Below are 15,878 nucleotides of genomic sequence, written 5' to 3'. Positions count from 1 at the left end.
AAGATGTTAGATAAAGAGCTGAGCAGGAAATACAATTCTACTACTTTGAGTAATAACAATTGAATACACTAACAGGAAAACTAGGCAAATATTGTCTCGACTTCGAGCTATCTACAACTTTGACCATCTGTGATCATCTGTGTGTCTGTACAACCCCAGTAATTGTTAGTATTTTGTTGCATTGGAGTGTAATTCCTCTGCCAAAAGTCTGATAAAACACACAATCTTATCATTATCGTGAAACAAATAATGGCCACTATAATCTTGAAGTAAAAATCTGAGGTTGTGACAGCACTAATTCTGCATTAACATTTCATTCTGCCAGTGTGGGCCATTTAATTTGCATGAGCATTTTTATTTTTGACATTGGTTTCACGTTTAGCAGCTCAACACTTTCTCGTTTCTGTGTTTTTTCCCCCCTTGTTGTTGTGAGTCATGTAATATGAAGTGAAGGAAACATTGAGGAATGCATGATGTTGTCAGTCTCCTGAGAAATATCAAACAAATGTACATTATGCACATATTAAGTGATTATTTTTAATGCTGCGGCACTGCGTTTGTTATTTGTTTATTATTGATGTTCTCCCATGAGTAATTCAGACTCCCAGATGCTTGACAATATGAAATAAAGGACATATTTTTTCCCAACCAGATTTCTTATAAGTGCATCATAACAGCCCTGCAAATATGGGAAACTGAACTAGTTGTCCTGAGGGATGTCATGGATTTCCTGTGAATGCTTTTAGGCTGCCTACCCCTTTCTTTTCCCTGACATAACATACTGCCAATCTAATAAAGCCATCTTGAGCTTCTTTCTCAATGTCATTACGCTAAATGCGATATGAATGGAGCCTCTTGTGCAACCATTACTCCCTTCAATGGAGAGAGATGCTCTCTTACTCATTGCTTAAACGCCATAGCCACATCCAAAAAGGCTATTAGATTGGATGATGTGGGAGCTATTCTTAGTGACAAATGCCTTACTGAGTTTTCCAGGAATGAGGCAGGAGGGCAGAAAATACTCTGCAATGTCCATTTCCCAGCTGGAAGGCCTGGGGGGAGGAGGAGGAGGAGGAAGAAGGAAGGGTGGTGGGGTTTAGTCCTCAAATTGTCCACACACACACAAACACACACACACACAGACCATGCATGCACAATGTGTGGCCCCAAGGGCTGCAGTCGCAACTGCACACACACAGACACACAAAGCTAGTTTATTAATCATGGCAACGAGGGCTCACCTGACATCCACATGCTTCCATCTCTCTTTCACGTAAACACAGTACACACACTCATATATTTCTCACTAAGCAGGAACAAGGACACCTCAATCAGAAGTGTTATTTTAAACCCCCCACTGAATATGTGGTTATCGTGGCATTGCTGTGAGCTGTACCAAACACGCCCAATATCACACTTGCTGAGCAAATGCAGATTTTGTTCTTTTTCAAGGTTTTTCTTTTGTTACTTTGCGCGTGAGCCCTAATTCTAAAAAAAATTATACTCTTGATGGTTTTTAAGAAATATAGAGGCATGTAAAAATGCAGAGGTAAAAAAAAACAACTTAAAATTCATAACCACTCTGTTCTTTGATCAAAAACTATATTTGTGAAAATAACCTTTTAATATTCAGATAATGCAGGTCATTATCATTCTCATTCCAGCTGGTTTTTTTTCAAATGCAATTTTGTACTAGTGGCTATAGTTTTATCACATTTTAGCCTGTTAATCAATGAAACAAATAGAGTATGTGTATGCTTTTGTAAAGTAAGATCCAGTGTTTTCTTCTAAGGTAAGGATTTTTTAATATATTGAACCTGGATTCCGGCGAGTAAACCCACAAGAAAAACAGCTTATTGGCTACGGTTCAGGTCTTTGGTTTTTCCTTAGGTCATGATGCTTGTGAGCTGTATTGCAGCACTAATGAGGAGACACAACACATGCAGGAACACAAGCATCAATGCACATGCATAATACAAAATACTGAAAAAAGTAACAAATACACACACAAGCATAGACCCAGATATACAGACATTTGAACACAGAGGTAATGTGTTGGATCCAGCTTGGTTTTATATAGATTCATTGATCCAGTTATAAATATGTTTGTGGAACCACTCAGCGCTCCTGCCGAGTTATTATAAGGAACAAATGCGGTCGATACAGACTTGGAAATTAGGAGCTATTGAGAGATGCTCAGTTGTGTGTATTGCTCTGTATGTGTGTGTATGATTGTGTGTGCGGGTCACTCTCTCAACCCTCAGGGATTGAGAAGACAATTCCTTTTGCTGGAGCACCGACCTGGCAGACATCCTGTGTGTTACTCAAATAACATGAATATGTTTGTGGTGGATCCCGGTTGTTTTTGTACAGAGTTACCTGCTATTTCTGAAGTGAAGTGGATTGATTACATCCCATCCAAGCAGCGCTCTGTTTTAGTGTCAGATTACCCTACTGCTCCAGATTCCAAAATTAACCCCAAAACCCCAAACCCATCTTTATTCTCTCTAATCACATTCTTTTGTCGTATCTATGGCTTGAACTAATTTTATTTTATTTCGTTTTACTTTTTCTCAAACACCAAGGAGATTTTTTCTGCCCAACATCAGTCAAAAACTGATGAAAAGATTTTAATTTAGAAAAATCGGAAAAGCAACAAATCCTTACCTTTGAAAAACTAGACCCAAAAATCGTTATTTTGAGCCAATTGACAAAATTCTCCCGTAGACTAAATCTCTCATTTGTGGAAACCCAAAAATCTGTGGTTTCAAGTATGTGGGTTGTAGTGGTTTTGTTTTATCTACCTGCTTTCATCTTCTTTTGCCTCTAATTGTTAATTCTTCCTTGTCAGACTCACAATGAGGGTTAAAGAAAAGATGAAAACAAACTCACCAGAAGTGGAGATAATATCTTTTTCATAAATCCATGCTTCTTCCTTGTCGAAATCTGGTGCCTACACTGCAACTCAGGAACGAGCGTTCAGTCACAGACGGCTGTGTTATGCTTGTTAAGGTGAAAATAACCTTGAACCTTTAGAGGAGCAGATTGTTCATTTTGGCGTCTTCAGCGCCAACTGACACTGACCTAAGTGACCTCGCTTGAGGCAACTTATCAGGCCTTAAAGCTTTGTACAACTACAAGGGAAAGTGTTCTGCTTTAATACAAAATAAAAAATAACAAAGCAGGGTTTTTTCCCCGTAACATGAGCTTGAATATATTTCACCAGACACATATCCCTGATTTCCTTTTTCCATTTGTAAACGACAAAATTAATATGACAGATTGTTGTTTCTTTACTTTGTTTGTTACGCAGGCATTACGCAGAATTATTTAGGGTCTCACAGCACAAATGACATTGATATGTTTGTTTGGGCTCCAGATCAATACTAATTCTAGCTAATTGCTCTACTGCTGCAGTCGTTTCTCAGAGGAAGTGGCAGTGAGCAAACACTGACGTCACAAGGTTATGAAAACAAGTGACTAACACTTATTATTACAATGTGTTGCTTTGTGACATTGGTCCTTTTGACCTATTCCCTAAACTATAACCTCTTAGCTTATTCATCTCTGTGAGGGAGAAGTGATACAGGCCACTGGATGCTGAGCTGTTTGATGTCAGAACTGTAGGAGATGATGGAAAGAAAACTCCGATTTGACTTTGAGTAGATTCACTGACTGCAGTTACACAGACACACACACACACGGTCAGGACATCACACAGAGTCTTAGACAGCAGCAGTCCCAAAGCGCCGTCTCTGGGCTAATGGTTTGTGGCAATCTTGCCCGCCCCAATCGCTCCTCAATCACATACTGGTGTAACTCTCCCTGCAGGTGGCTGGAAATGAGGGCAGCAGTTGATTAGAGCAGTGGAGAGTGCTGTAATAGGTAGCCAGCTGCTTTGGTTAAGAATAGCTGCTCGGACGCATCTGTCGCACCACAGGTCACTGTGACTTACTGATGCTTTCAGTGTATCTAAAGGAAACTTCAGGACAGTTTTAACATCTAATATTTGGCTTTTTAAAGGGAAATAGAACAAAGAAACCATATTTAATAAAATCCTGTAGAGTTTGGATCTGTAGACAACCCTGTCCTCACAAGCCTTTCCTATGTCATATTTCCATCGCCGCTGTCCGAGCTGGAGCTGATTTAAAATCCTGTCGCTTGCAGAGTCATTTGTCCAGAGTGAATGCTTATTGTATCTATTCACATTGCAGACTAAATGACTGGGTGTTTGTGGGTTTTTTGACCAGTGGAAAAGTGGCTTTAACTACAACACTTAATATTGAGTGCATCAAACCTGTGACTTTCTGGTTATATAATTTAATACAGTCTCTTTTAATTCTAAACTTAAGACAGTTTAAGCAGTTTAATACCAAATGGATCTCCGACGAATTGCTGACTGTCCTTCAACTTTATTTATTTATTTATCTCCACCTTTTTCAGACAGCAAGGTTTTTAATGAGTTATAATTCTACACTCCAACATATTCACTGAAAAAGAAAAATATGAGTTTCTGCTGTTTTTTAGCTTTTCCGAGGTCAAGTGAGAGTCTAGACTGGTGAAGAACATTCCACTGTTTCAATCTTTGTGTAGCTCAGTTGTTCCACCTTTTCTATTCACCTCAGACATACTTAAAACTGAAGTTTTAATCTTTTTGAGCTCATAGTTGTACTGTAAAGACAATAGAAGAGGTGACACTGTGGAAATACATACAGACTTCAATCACTTTAATCTTAATAGATTGCGTCAAGATTTTAAGGTTTTAATCACATTTCTGCCCCCGTATAAGGTATAATGACTGAATTACAAATATGTACTCACACGCATACACAGAAACAACACAGACTTCTGAGAGCTTCTCAGAACTCAGCTTTTAATTGGATTGGTACTTAAGAGGTCTCTCTGCCCCTTCTCTATCAAAACAGACACACATAACATTGATATTCACTGAGGTGTTTATATAATGCACCCTATTGAAGCTTCCTGAATGTTTCAGTAAATCATGTATGCTAAATGTGAACATGCTTGAGGGTCCTTTTAGCTTTTTACCACATTAGATGTCTGCTGAACAACTGAAATGCTTGTGTAAAATAATCAGTTAGTGTTTTTTACTTTTAATTCGACAGTTGAATAATACGATTTAAATTACCATAATATTTTTATCATTTTGATCTTAAAAAGACAGATAAAGTTTTCAGTGCACATTATAATTTTTTTAAACGAACACACAGAATATTTGACCTATACTGCAAAAGATAACGCTTTTTAAACATGAACATGTTGAAGAGAAGAATATTTAGTAACAAATATATTCACCCATCTTTAGGTTTTACACACTGGTGTTTATATATTAAATGTGTCACATAGTTCCATTTTTCTCCTCATGTCCTATATGGGGTTTTTGACTTCAACTCTTGAAATGTCCAATTGTCCAATCCTCGTAGTTCGTAGTTTTGAGAAATGGCAGCGTGGTCTCAACAGGAGGTGTTTGCTGGCAGGATTAGTAGGTGATGTGTCATCTCTCCCTCCCCTTCATCCGACCTGCTGTGAACTGACTCAGCCTGGACACACTGGCCCCAGCAGGACTGCTGTCACTGGGGAAGTGACTACCACCACACAGACCCGCTCACCCGAGTGCCAGGTTCTAGCTGCTATTTAGCTGAATGCACTTTCTCAGCTAAATTTCAATAAGTATACTTTATTGATCCCAGTTAGGATCGTGTCCATTTGCTTTTCCTCTTCCTAGTTTAAATGGCATTGCTGGTTTCAGATCTTTACTGTTGGAATATGTAGGGTTTCCCTACTTCCATAATCACACCATTGCCTGTAGTGGAGAAGGGATATTAGGACAAGAAACTGCTGTGATTAGGAGATTATTTTAAAACAAAGGATCACCAAGCGAGCATATGAAAATCTATTCATTCATCCCTTTCCCCCCTCTTATGTGGGTCTGGGTCTTCGTGGTAGTGAGCTACAGCAGGGCTCAAACATTTGTCAACATAACTATGTCATTCATTTATTTTTGGGGGATCCTTGGGGTGTGGCCATACCAGATGGCTAATGTGTTTCCTCCAGCGTGTTCCACATCTGCCGTGTGGTCTTCGCTCAACTGGACCTGCCTGGAATACCTCTGAGGAGGCCTCCTTTGCCCAAATCACCTCTGCTGACCCCTTGATGCAAAAAAAACAGCAGTTCTATTTAAGGCTTCATCTGGATGTCTGAGCTGGTTATCCTACTTCTAAGGATGACCCCAGCCACCCCCAAAATAAATTTGACCTTAAACATCTGTGCACATTATTTCATTCTTGCAGTCAAAGCCAAAGCTCGGAATGCATGTAATATAGGTCACCAAGACGGAGCCTCATCTTCTGTCTCATCTCTCTTTTTACCACGCATCACTGCAGGTGATGCAACAGTTCAAAAGTGCATCTGTAGCTTTATCTTAACCACTTCTTGTAAACATAACCCCCAAGATATTTGGACCCTTTTAACTTGAAGCAACTCCGTCCCAACCTGAAGAGAGCAATCCACTATTTTCCAGCATGGTCTCAGGGTTGGAGGTGTTGCCCCTGCCTTTGCCATGTCTTCTTCAAAAAGTGGACACTCTCACACCAGACACTACATATATCATATGTGCCTTGAGTTCTGTCCATGTCAGTCACACACAAACAGTTGGTCCACAATGTCTGTATAAAAGCATAGCAGGATTCAAAGTGTTAGCTTTAGAGAGTGAGCAGTAATAACCTGCAATACAGCTGCCTGTCTGTCTAGTTGCTTATATCACCACCAGTGTTGTGCTGCTTAAGACTTTATATTCCTGGACTTGAAATAGACTGTCTCACATGATGTCATCATTGACATCATGTCATTGACTTTTATACTTTACTATATGCTACATTACACTTTTATGTGTCTGTGCGATTGTGAAAGAGAGACCGGAATTACTGCCTCTGTGTTGGAGCTGTTCAGTATAGGGGAGAGAATGGAGACTTACTGTTTAACCTCTATGATAGGTTGTGTAATATGTCCTGTACATATTTTGACAATAGCCCTGTGAGAATAATGAGTGATTGATAGGCTTACGTGAGGTAGTGTGGCTTGAAGATGTCATACTTAAGGTTTCTCCACTCTCAAGCCCATATATTACTGACGGAGTAAGTGAACCTGTTGAACTAAGTCGTAAATTACACCTAAATGTTACTGTGGCATGAACAAACTGTGTCCTTTAGTGTTAAAGCACTGTTCCCTACCAAAGGCAATAATTCTTGTAGCTTTTTGTACTATATCCTTGGAGAAAAGAGTCAATGTACTCTAACACATTGATGAGTGTCTATCCAATATATTGGCTGTAATGGCCTCATACAACGAAAGATATTGAAGGAATAAGTGCCACTGTGCCACAAAATCTTACCATATACTCTACATTGTCTTTTTGCCTAACTCTGTTGCTGAGGCTCAGTCCTATTTTCCAAGAAAAAGTTGAACCACAGCATTATGTGAAATATATATATTTATGTATGAAACTAAAATATATCTATCTATCTATCTATAGATATATATATCTATAGATATAGATATATATATCAATCATTTTTTTACCGATCATTGTAATTGTTTCCTCTATGTTTTGGATATGGCCATATTTTCTCCTTCATTCTGATCCTATTACTCTTTTGAAAGTCCATGTGATCATATTTCAGCTTTGTTTCACCAATAATAATAATAATAATTGTTCAGTGTCGTCTTTTCTTTGGGGCTTGACAACAGAAGGAAGATCTTTAAAAAAGTAATTCTCGAGATCTGAGCACAGTTGTAGTTTCAGTGGCTGTGGTTTACGGTTTTGTTTTGTTAGGATTTTATCACATGCAAATAAAATATGGAATCTTTTTATGGGAAACATAACCTTTTGAATCCCTCATCAAACATAATAAGGTTTAGTTTTCACCGTAGGAAAGTAACTAAAGCTCTAAATATTTACAACTCAGCTATTCAATTTAGATCTCTAATCCCATTTTGATGGCTGAGAAGGCAGAATCCCTACTGCTTCAAGTGGTTACCTAATTAATGTTCACAACCCTTAGCCACAAGGTGACGTTTTAATGAGCAGAAGAAGATATGATTTTCATCCATCTGACACCCTATTTTCCTCAAGCAACACGCATCAAATATTGAACACACAAACGACAGTGGAGGAAATGGATGTCATACGATCAACCCATTTTTTTGTCGAGGAGAGTCACCACTTTGCTGGTCTTTTTAAATGACAGTGACCGAGTGAAGCTTTGGACAGCACCAGCTTCAAGAGTACACATTAATCATTTCGCCACTATGCAATTAATAACATTGCATTACATCATTATTATTAATTAGCGTCAGCACAGATTTTTAGCATTTTAATGTAGAGAACTGAACAGGCAGCGAAAAATCCGATGCCTGCTAACTTTGCTTGAAAGTTTTTTTCTGTAGATAGATAAAAAGTTTATTAAAGCAAGTTTCATGTGGCAGGGTCCTGTGTGCTGATTAGTACTGGCAAAGTCTGACCCCTTGATATTTAGATCAGCTCAGATCAGGTGTAAGAAAAACATTAGAACAAAGAAACAAGTCACTGATGAGGGTTTTCATGGCTGTAGTGATCTAACAGAGGAGATTAGGCTTTGAAGCACCTCTAATCTTTCTACTCCCTCTGTTTTTCTATAGTTTTTTGCCCCTGTCTTTCATTTGTCTCTCTTCCTTTAGTATACTTCACATCTAACTAAGCCCGGTGTTTCTCACATATTGATTGGTGATTGAAAGGACATAGGTTGACTTTTCCCATTTCCTGTCTCTGACAACAAGCGTCTGCTGCTTTCACAGGCGACCAACTTGACGTCCTTGGGTTTCTTAACTCTTGAGTAAATAGCCTCTTTTACCTGAATAGATGAATGGCTGGCATTTCATTCAGCTGTAACTCACTTTATTAAACTGTATACATTTATATAAATATATCAAATACTCATTTGTTTATAAGTTCAATGTATTTTATACTTTATATACCCATTGGTGCTGAATCATGATGATAATTTAAAAAGTTTCTAGAACTTTACAACTTGTATCTTTTTGTTTCCTGTCACGAAAGCCAGAGAGGCTCCCACTGCTCTGTACAGCTTTAACTGCCTGTAGTTTAATTGCATCCTGAATGCTTACAGTACTTTGAAAAGGTCGCCTGGTCTCAGGAAGTGACACGATGATAAATGGTGACTCAGCCAGCACTGAGCACACCTTTAAGAGTTTGTTTCTTGTGGCCTTGATGCATATAATTGAGGTGTTTTACAGGGTTGTGTGAGGGGAAGAAAGAGACAAACAGCTGCAGTTTAGGAGAGAGAGGCGGTCTTCACAGGAGGCTGGAGCCCCCCCTCCAGGCCGAGGACGCACAAACGCACGCACGCACACAAGGATATATCCCAATTACTCCAGAAGACATTGCATTGACTTACATTCATTTCCTTTAACCTTACTCATAAATACAGGAATTAAAGTGTGTATGCTCGGTTTTGCTAGATTACGCTGCCAGTGCGCAGTGTGAATGATAGAGACACAGAAAGGAGCAGTAAATTACTGACAGAGCCAATAGAAACTGTAAAAAATTACTTCTTCAAACATGCATGAAAGATGTATGAAAAGACCCAAAATGAAGATTATATTGTAATGATTCTGTCCGAATCCATTCTGTCCATTTTGTTACTGTAATGTCTTCACTTGGTGAAATTAATATAGTATGTGTATCAGTAATTTTTTACACCACATTTGATAATACCGCCATAATAATGATTACCGTGATCATTTTGTCCACTATAATTGTGATACAAAATGTTCACACGGTTTAATTTTTAGCCCGGACTTGGTCGTCAATCCAGAAAGGACCAACATATAAAAACAAACAACTGTTCACACTCACAACTGTACGGGTTATTTAGAGTTTCCAGTTAACCTAGGCTGCATGTCACTGGACTGTTAGGGAGCTGGAGTACGGAAAACCCCCCAGAGACACAACATGCAAAATCCAAACACAGAAAGGCCCTGAGCGGCTGTCAAGTTTAAACTCCTGAACCCTTAAAACCTGACACCACTGTGCTGCACTAACGTGTCAAATTTGGTTATTTAAAGCACACAGACTTCTTAAATATACACAAACACACCCCTCTCTTTCTGCCACAAAATTCTGATTTGTATGTTTAATTTGACTCTCAGAGCCACTTGCTTTTAATTTGCTCGGCTGTCATGAATTTAAATGCACAGCTTTGCTTAAGCATCTAAATACGATTGGGAATAATCTGAAGTCATATCTACAAGAAGGTGTAAACGCTTGTCCCTCCTGCCTCTCTCTCCCTCTCATTCTTCCTCCTTTCCTCATTTGATTCAGCACTTTACTCCAGAGTTAAATCTCCTCTAGACCTCCTCTCTGATACCAAATCTGATTTCAGGCCTTCTACCTCCATCACTGCAGGTCCCTCACTAACACTATTTTGCCATTCAGATACCACTTGGTATCGTCGGGATGAGTGCAGCGCCTCTCAGCATTCAGGCACTCTTATCTGATTACACCCAAATTGTATCAGACTGCGATCGCTGCTATCACACTGCAATTCATCCAGATGCGGGAAGCAGAAATGTGGCACCTTGGATCAAGGGGTGTTCCGTTTGGCCTCTGTGGGATACGTGATGTGATGAACAATGAGCATGTGGTAGTTTTATTCTGCGAATCTACAAATCACTATTAATAATTAGGATTACAGCATTTAGCACCGTTTAAATACGGATCACTGCATTTAGCACTGTTTAAATAAGGATTACAACAAATTTAACCTAATTTAAATATTAATGATGTCACAACTCTAGCTTTTGAAGCAGCAGGGATCGTGAATTACTGTAAAGCTCCAAGAGTCATAAATACAGCATTCATGCATACAGCTTTCAGGTCCGTGCTCTGTTAGAAATACTGTTCACTTATCTCCAGTCACTTCAACTTTGCAGTTTTGTCAATTGTCGTTAAGTTATCGTTGTGAGATAAATAATAAAGTAAATTGTATTGAGAAAGCGAGATGTAGGACAGATGTGACATATCATTGTAGGAAGAGTCTCACAGATGATAATAGTAACAGCGATTGGAAGAAATAAAATCAGCTGGATGTCAGTTGAAATATTGAAAACAGTCTTTCTGTTAGTGCAGAGAAGCTTGTAGCAGCGGGGTGGTGAGTTTGACACAACTCGGTCGGTCTGATGAAATTAGGGCTGAAAAAAAGTACATCATATAAAATTTGTCAAGACAGCAAATAAACATCAAGGAAAGTTTGAGTTTGCACTAAAGTTACAGTAACAGGATTGGGGGCAACTGGATCCGCAACAAATTTTAATGGACACTGACCCAGACATCATCTTTTCACCAAGTTTCGTGGTAATCTGTCAAGTTGTGTTTTGTGTAATGGCGATAACTAATAGAGAAACAAACAAACACGGATTTCTTTTTGTATTTAACACCTTCTTGACAGCAGCCAAAATGGGCAACCGCAGAAACACAAATACACAAAATACATGTAATAAACTAATAAATCTAAATTATAATTTCAGCGAAGGGGTTCAGGGTCATGGCACGATGGAGCATTTAACAAATACAAGTAAAAGAGCTGTAACCTGATTTTGAGAGGATTCAAGGGCTTTTAATTTGACTTAGGTACTTGCGCCATTGATAGTCATTTCATTGTTTTCAAGTAGTTCAGTCCTACAGTCCTGTTTCTCTTTGCTTGGTTGGCCGTTCACGTCTAACACAGTCTGAAGAGCGTTGTTTTTTTTGTCCAGTTTCAGTTGTTGGAAGTTTTGTAAGAAGTTGTGGTTACAATAAGGCTCCTCCTGTGATTCAGAGCCATTTGACAGGAGGCAGGCTGTTTGGTAAAAGGCATGTAGTTGTATAACAGAAGGGCCCTGGTGAGTGTGATTATGATTCAGACGAGTTGAACCGGGTGCTTTTCTGTTGCATAACTAGTTGACACCTCTGTGTCCCTTCCATCCATGCACACTCGCACACATTATTTGATAAACTGAAGAAGCACGAACAATCCACATGTCCGCTCTTTCTCCTGCCGCTACTCCTTTTAAAGTTTCTGAAGCAGCCTTTCCACCCTATGTATACAGACTCATGGGCCAGCATCACGCTGACCTCACTCTTACAAAATTCCTCACACTGGTGAAGCATGATTGAAAGTAAGCAACAGGTGGCAACAGGAAATGCATCGACTGCAGTGTTTTGTGTTCTTTTTTGAGCCTTTCTCTATTTTTCTGTACTGCGAAGCTTGTAAAACAGCATTATACAAGACTTGTACTTGTTTTATCTCCTATCTTCTTTCAACATCTTGTTTAAAACACGTTTGTTAAACCCGAAAAAAGCTTTCCTTTTTTATTCCCACAGCAAATCCTTGTGGTTTTACATCTACAAGTTTTTAGTTCAAATCAATGTTGTTCAATTATATGAAAGGGCTCTCATAGATCTGACATAATGTGTGAGTCATTATAATATTAGATCAGTGCAAACCAAATGTCTCAGATTTGTCAGCTTGCTGATTCAGGACCTTATTCCTTGGCTGCACAAACAATACCTTACAACCTATCAATACATGTGAAAAAATATTTTAAATGACTCGGCCATATGGAAGAAATTATATCAATAGAAAAATGTTCCTATCTGTCGATGTCGTTAAATATTAATAGATAGGTAGATAGATAGATAGGTAGATAGATAGATAGATAGATAGATAGATAGATAGATAGATAGATAGATAGATAGATATATTGTAGCAAAAGTATGACACACTGTCAAATTTGAATTAATATCATCAAACATGGTTAAAGGTATTGGGAAGTTGAAACGACAGAGTTGGAATTGAATAATAGAATAGAACAACTTTTCAGTTTGATCTGTTAATTTCATTTGTGCAGGAGGAAATAGTGTATAGTATATTGTCTGTTTAGTTTTAAATGTCAATACTCTGCTTCTGTATTAACCCCCCCCCCCCAAAAACCCACAGAAAAAACAAAATAAATTATGAAATCAATAGTGAAGTAATTATTTTGACTATTTCACATCAGTACACTACGGCTTGTGTGGTGAAAAACTCAGATTATAGCCTTTACTGTATCCAGGTGGCCCCTCTTGGCAGTGCTGCAAAATGTGTTTTGCATTTTAGTCCCCTGGTGTTTCCTTGAGATTTTAGATAAATATCTTCTTTCCTACTTAAGCGCATGTAGGTCAGCTTAACATGTCAAGTTGTTTCCTCAAATGGCTATTAACCTCATGTGGTTCCTTTCAGCTTGTTAAAATATAAATAATGTGACATGCCATATTTGAGAAATGTTTCCAATTAAGATAAACAGCAGTAAACCTCAGGTTGTGTCTCACACCAAGGCCTGTGATGCACACAACATGAAAAAAATCAGTAATGAAAACCAGCAGGACAATCCCCCTCATGGCTGTTCAGCCTAGTTTCTCAAAGATGTACATCTCCATACAGTCTTACCTCTCTCTCTCTCTCTCTCTCTCTCTCTCTCTCTCTCTCTCTCTCCCCCAGTATGATACTAATTAATTCATACCCCACCAATACCAGCAGATATTGCGTCACTTAACATGATTCATAGGGATGTAATGATAAATCTGCTGCGCTCTGAGCATCTTCTAAGATTTACAGGCATGTCAAGTGTTGAACATGATATCGTGTAGTGTGATTTTATGTGTTAAGTGATCTGTCTTAGTGAGCTTTCCCAGCTTCCTTGTTTGGTCTGGACCCTCTGACTTTTCATTGTAGTCCGATTCTAAATAATAGGTGTGAAAGGCGCCTCGAACCAGGTTCTGGGCCAACTGACATAAGAGGTGGTCTCAGTCTAGATCAAACTGCACCAAGGTTTGTTTGTTTGCAGTGTGAAGTTGGTACTTTAGACTTGCAGACCAACTGCAGGAAGTTAAGACAGTATAATACAATAGAAGAAGAAAAAGAAGCGGCTCGCAAGATAGCTTGCTGTCTTGGCCTCCAACAAAGACAATATAATGTTAATAATAATGAAAAGGAAGTTCATTTGGTGCATTCATACTGTCAATTACTGGTGATGCTGGGAGTAATACCCTAATGATATTACAGTGACAACTAAATCAACTGGTTCATTAATTTCATCCGTTCAAATGGATTAACTACTACCCACCAAAATGACAACACGCCAATGTCAGACGCACTCCTTTCTACAAACCAATCAATGTCATGTATAGGTAGATACAGCCCATGCAGGCAATGATGACAGGATGTATGTATGTCATACAACTCAGATCAAATGTAAACAATGTAGCAAACACATGAACCTTGGTTTAGACTTTCACATGTGAGTATGTCCTTAGTCTTTAAAATGCCTGAGTCATGACATTTTCCTCACTTTATTCCTGTCTTTTAGGCACGTTACAAACAGAGTCTGGACCCCACAGTGGATGAGGTGAAGAAGCTTTGCACGTCACTGAGGCGTAACGCCAAGGAGGAGCGAGTCCTCTTCCACTACAACGGTCACGGGGTGCCACGACCTACAGTCAACGGGGAGATCTGGGTCTTTAATAAGGTATCACACACCAACACGACATTTTTCCCCACCTTCACGCACTCACTCTACAGCTCTTAACCTTTGCTGGAACGAGGTCCCAAGATAGCATGATTATGTGTTGTTGTAATGTCATAGGCTAATCACATGTGCAACAAAAATGAAAATATTATGTGATTAAGGAATAACAGTGTTTTGATATTCCCCCAGAAAGTTACTTGAATTACTTTGTTTTTCATTTATTTTGTTGTTGGGCAGCTTAATGGAACAAGCTCTTGCACTACTTGCACTACTTTTATTTTGGAGAGATTTTGTATGGGACTGCAAAAGGCAAGACTAGCAGTTCAGACTGAGCTTTTCTTTTGTTGTGGAATAATGCCTGAAGCCAGAAGTTAGCGAGCGAGTCACAGAAAATCTGCTTCTCGCAATTGTCAGGCAGTGCATGTTCATGTGTTTTGGGGGCGTCGCTTTGACAAGAGGGCAGATGGCTTTTTGTGTAGCCTGCTCTTGTTAGCTTTTTCCAGGCTTCCCAATCCTAGCTTAAAATGTCAATACCATCAAAAGAAATCCTACTATCTAGTCCTAATATTGGTACAACCACTGAATGCTTGCAGCCTGAATCTGAACAGCTACTGTTCAGCTTCAGCAAGTGCACCACGGGAGTGGCCAGTCCAGCCTCTCTCCCAGGAACTGAAATAACACTGAGTTCCCTGTGGTCAAGATGGATGAAAATTACATGAGCACCTCAAAAGGTTCCTGGGTTCTTGTTGTGGTCAAGAAGTGCAAATCATTTCACAACCCAACATAAAACCACAGTGTACCTGCAGGCTGTGATCCCAGGGCTTAGCTCCACTTGGGTGCAGAGAGTCGATGACCTGTGAATCAGAGATAAAATATTAAGTTGTTCATTGCCATGTCCTATAAGTAAGCACCCACTCACAGTGATGCACCGCTGCTGTCTGGGCTTAGCTGCTGCCTCCTTGTCCCCATTGCACCCTCATGTCTTATGTCCTCTTCTCTTTCTTCATCCTGCCTCCGTTATCTCCTCATACTCATTCCTTTTCCTGTAAAATGAAACTGCCGTGTCACTGGCAACAGTCACAGGAGATCAGTTGGGATTTAGTGTTGTCAGGGAACCAAATTTTATTATATATAATTGCATGCGTTTCTACCATCGTCATTTCTCTGTCTCTATCACTCCCCCTCATTATAATTTTCCCTTTTCAACTATTTCTCCCTCCCTCTGCTCTGCTCACACTCTTCATCAAACAGATGAC

The 15,878-nt window shown here is 39.2% G+C and overlaps 1 protein-coding gene across 1 annotated transcript in view; it reads left to right on the top strand.

The window, feature by feature from the left end:
* The window catches only part of rptor (regulatory associated protein of MTOR, complex 1), a 153,715-nt gene that overhangs the window by 38,263 nt on the left and 99,574 nt on the right, over positions 1-15,878 (top strand). The window contains 1 exon segment of the mRNA XM_047342165.1: positions 14,464-14,622. Within this exon segment, the coding sequence (XP_047198121.1) occupies positions 14,464-14,622 (159 nt within the window).

The sequence above is a fragment of the Hippoglossus stenolepis genome, chromosome 2 (assembly GCF_022539355.2).
Source record: "Hippoglossus stenolepis isolate QCI-W04-F060 chromosome 2, HSTE1.2, whole genome shotgun sequence".
Lineage (NCBI taxonomy): Eukaryota > Metazoa > Chordata > Actinopteri > Pleuronectiformes > Pleuronectidae > Hippoglossus > Hippoglossus stenolepis.
Note: the sequence above shows the minus strand (reverse complement) of the source record. Positions and strands in the feature narration are given on the sequence as shown.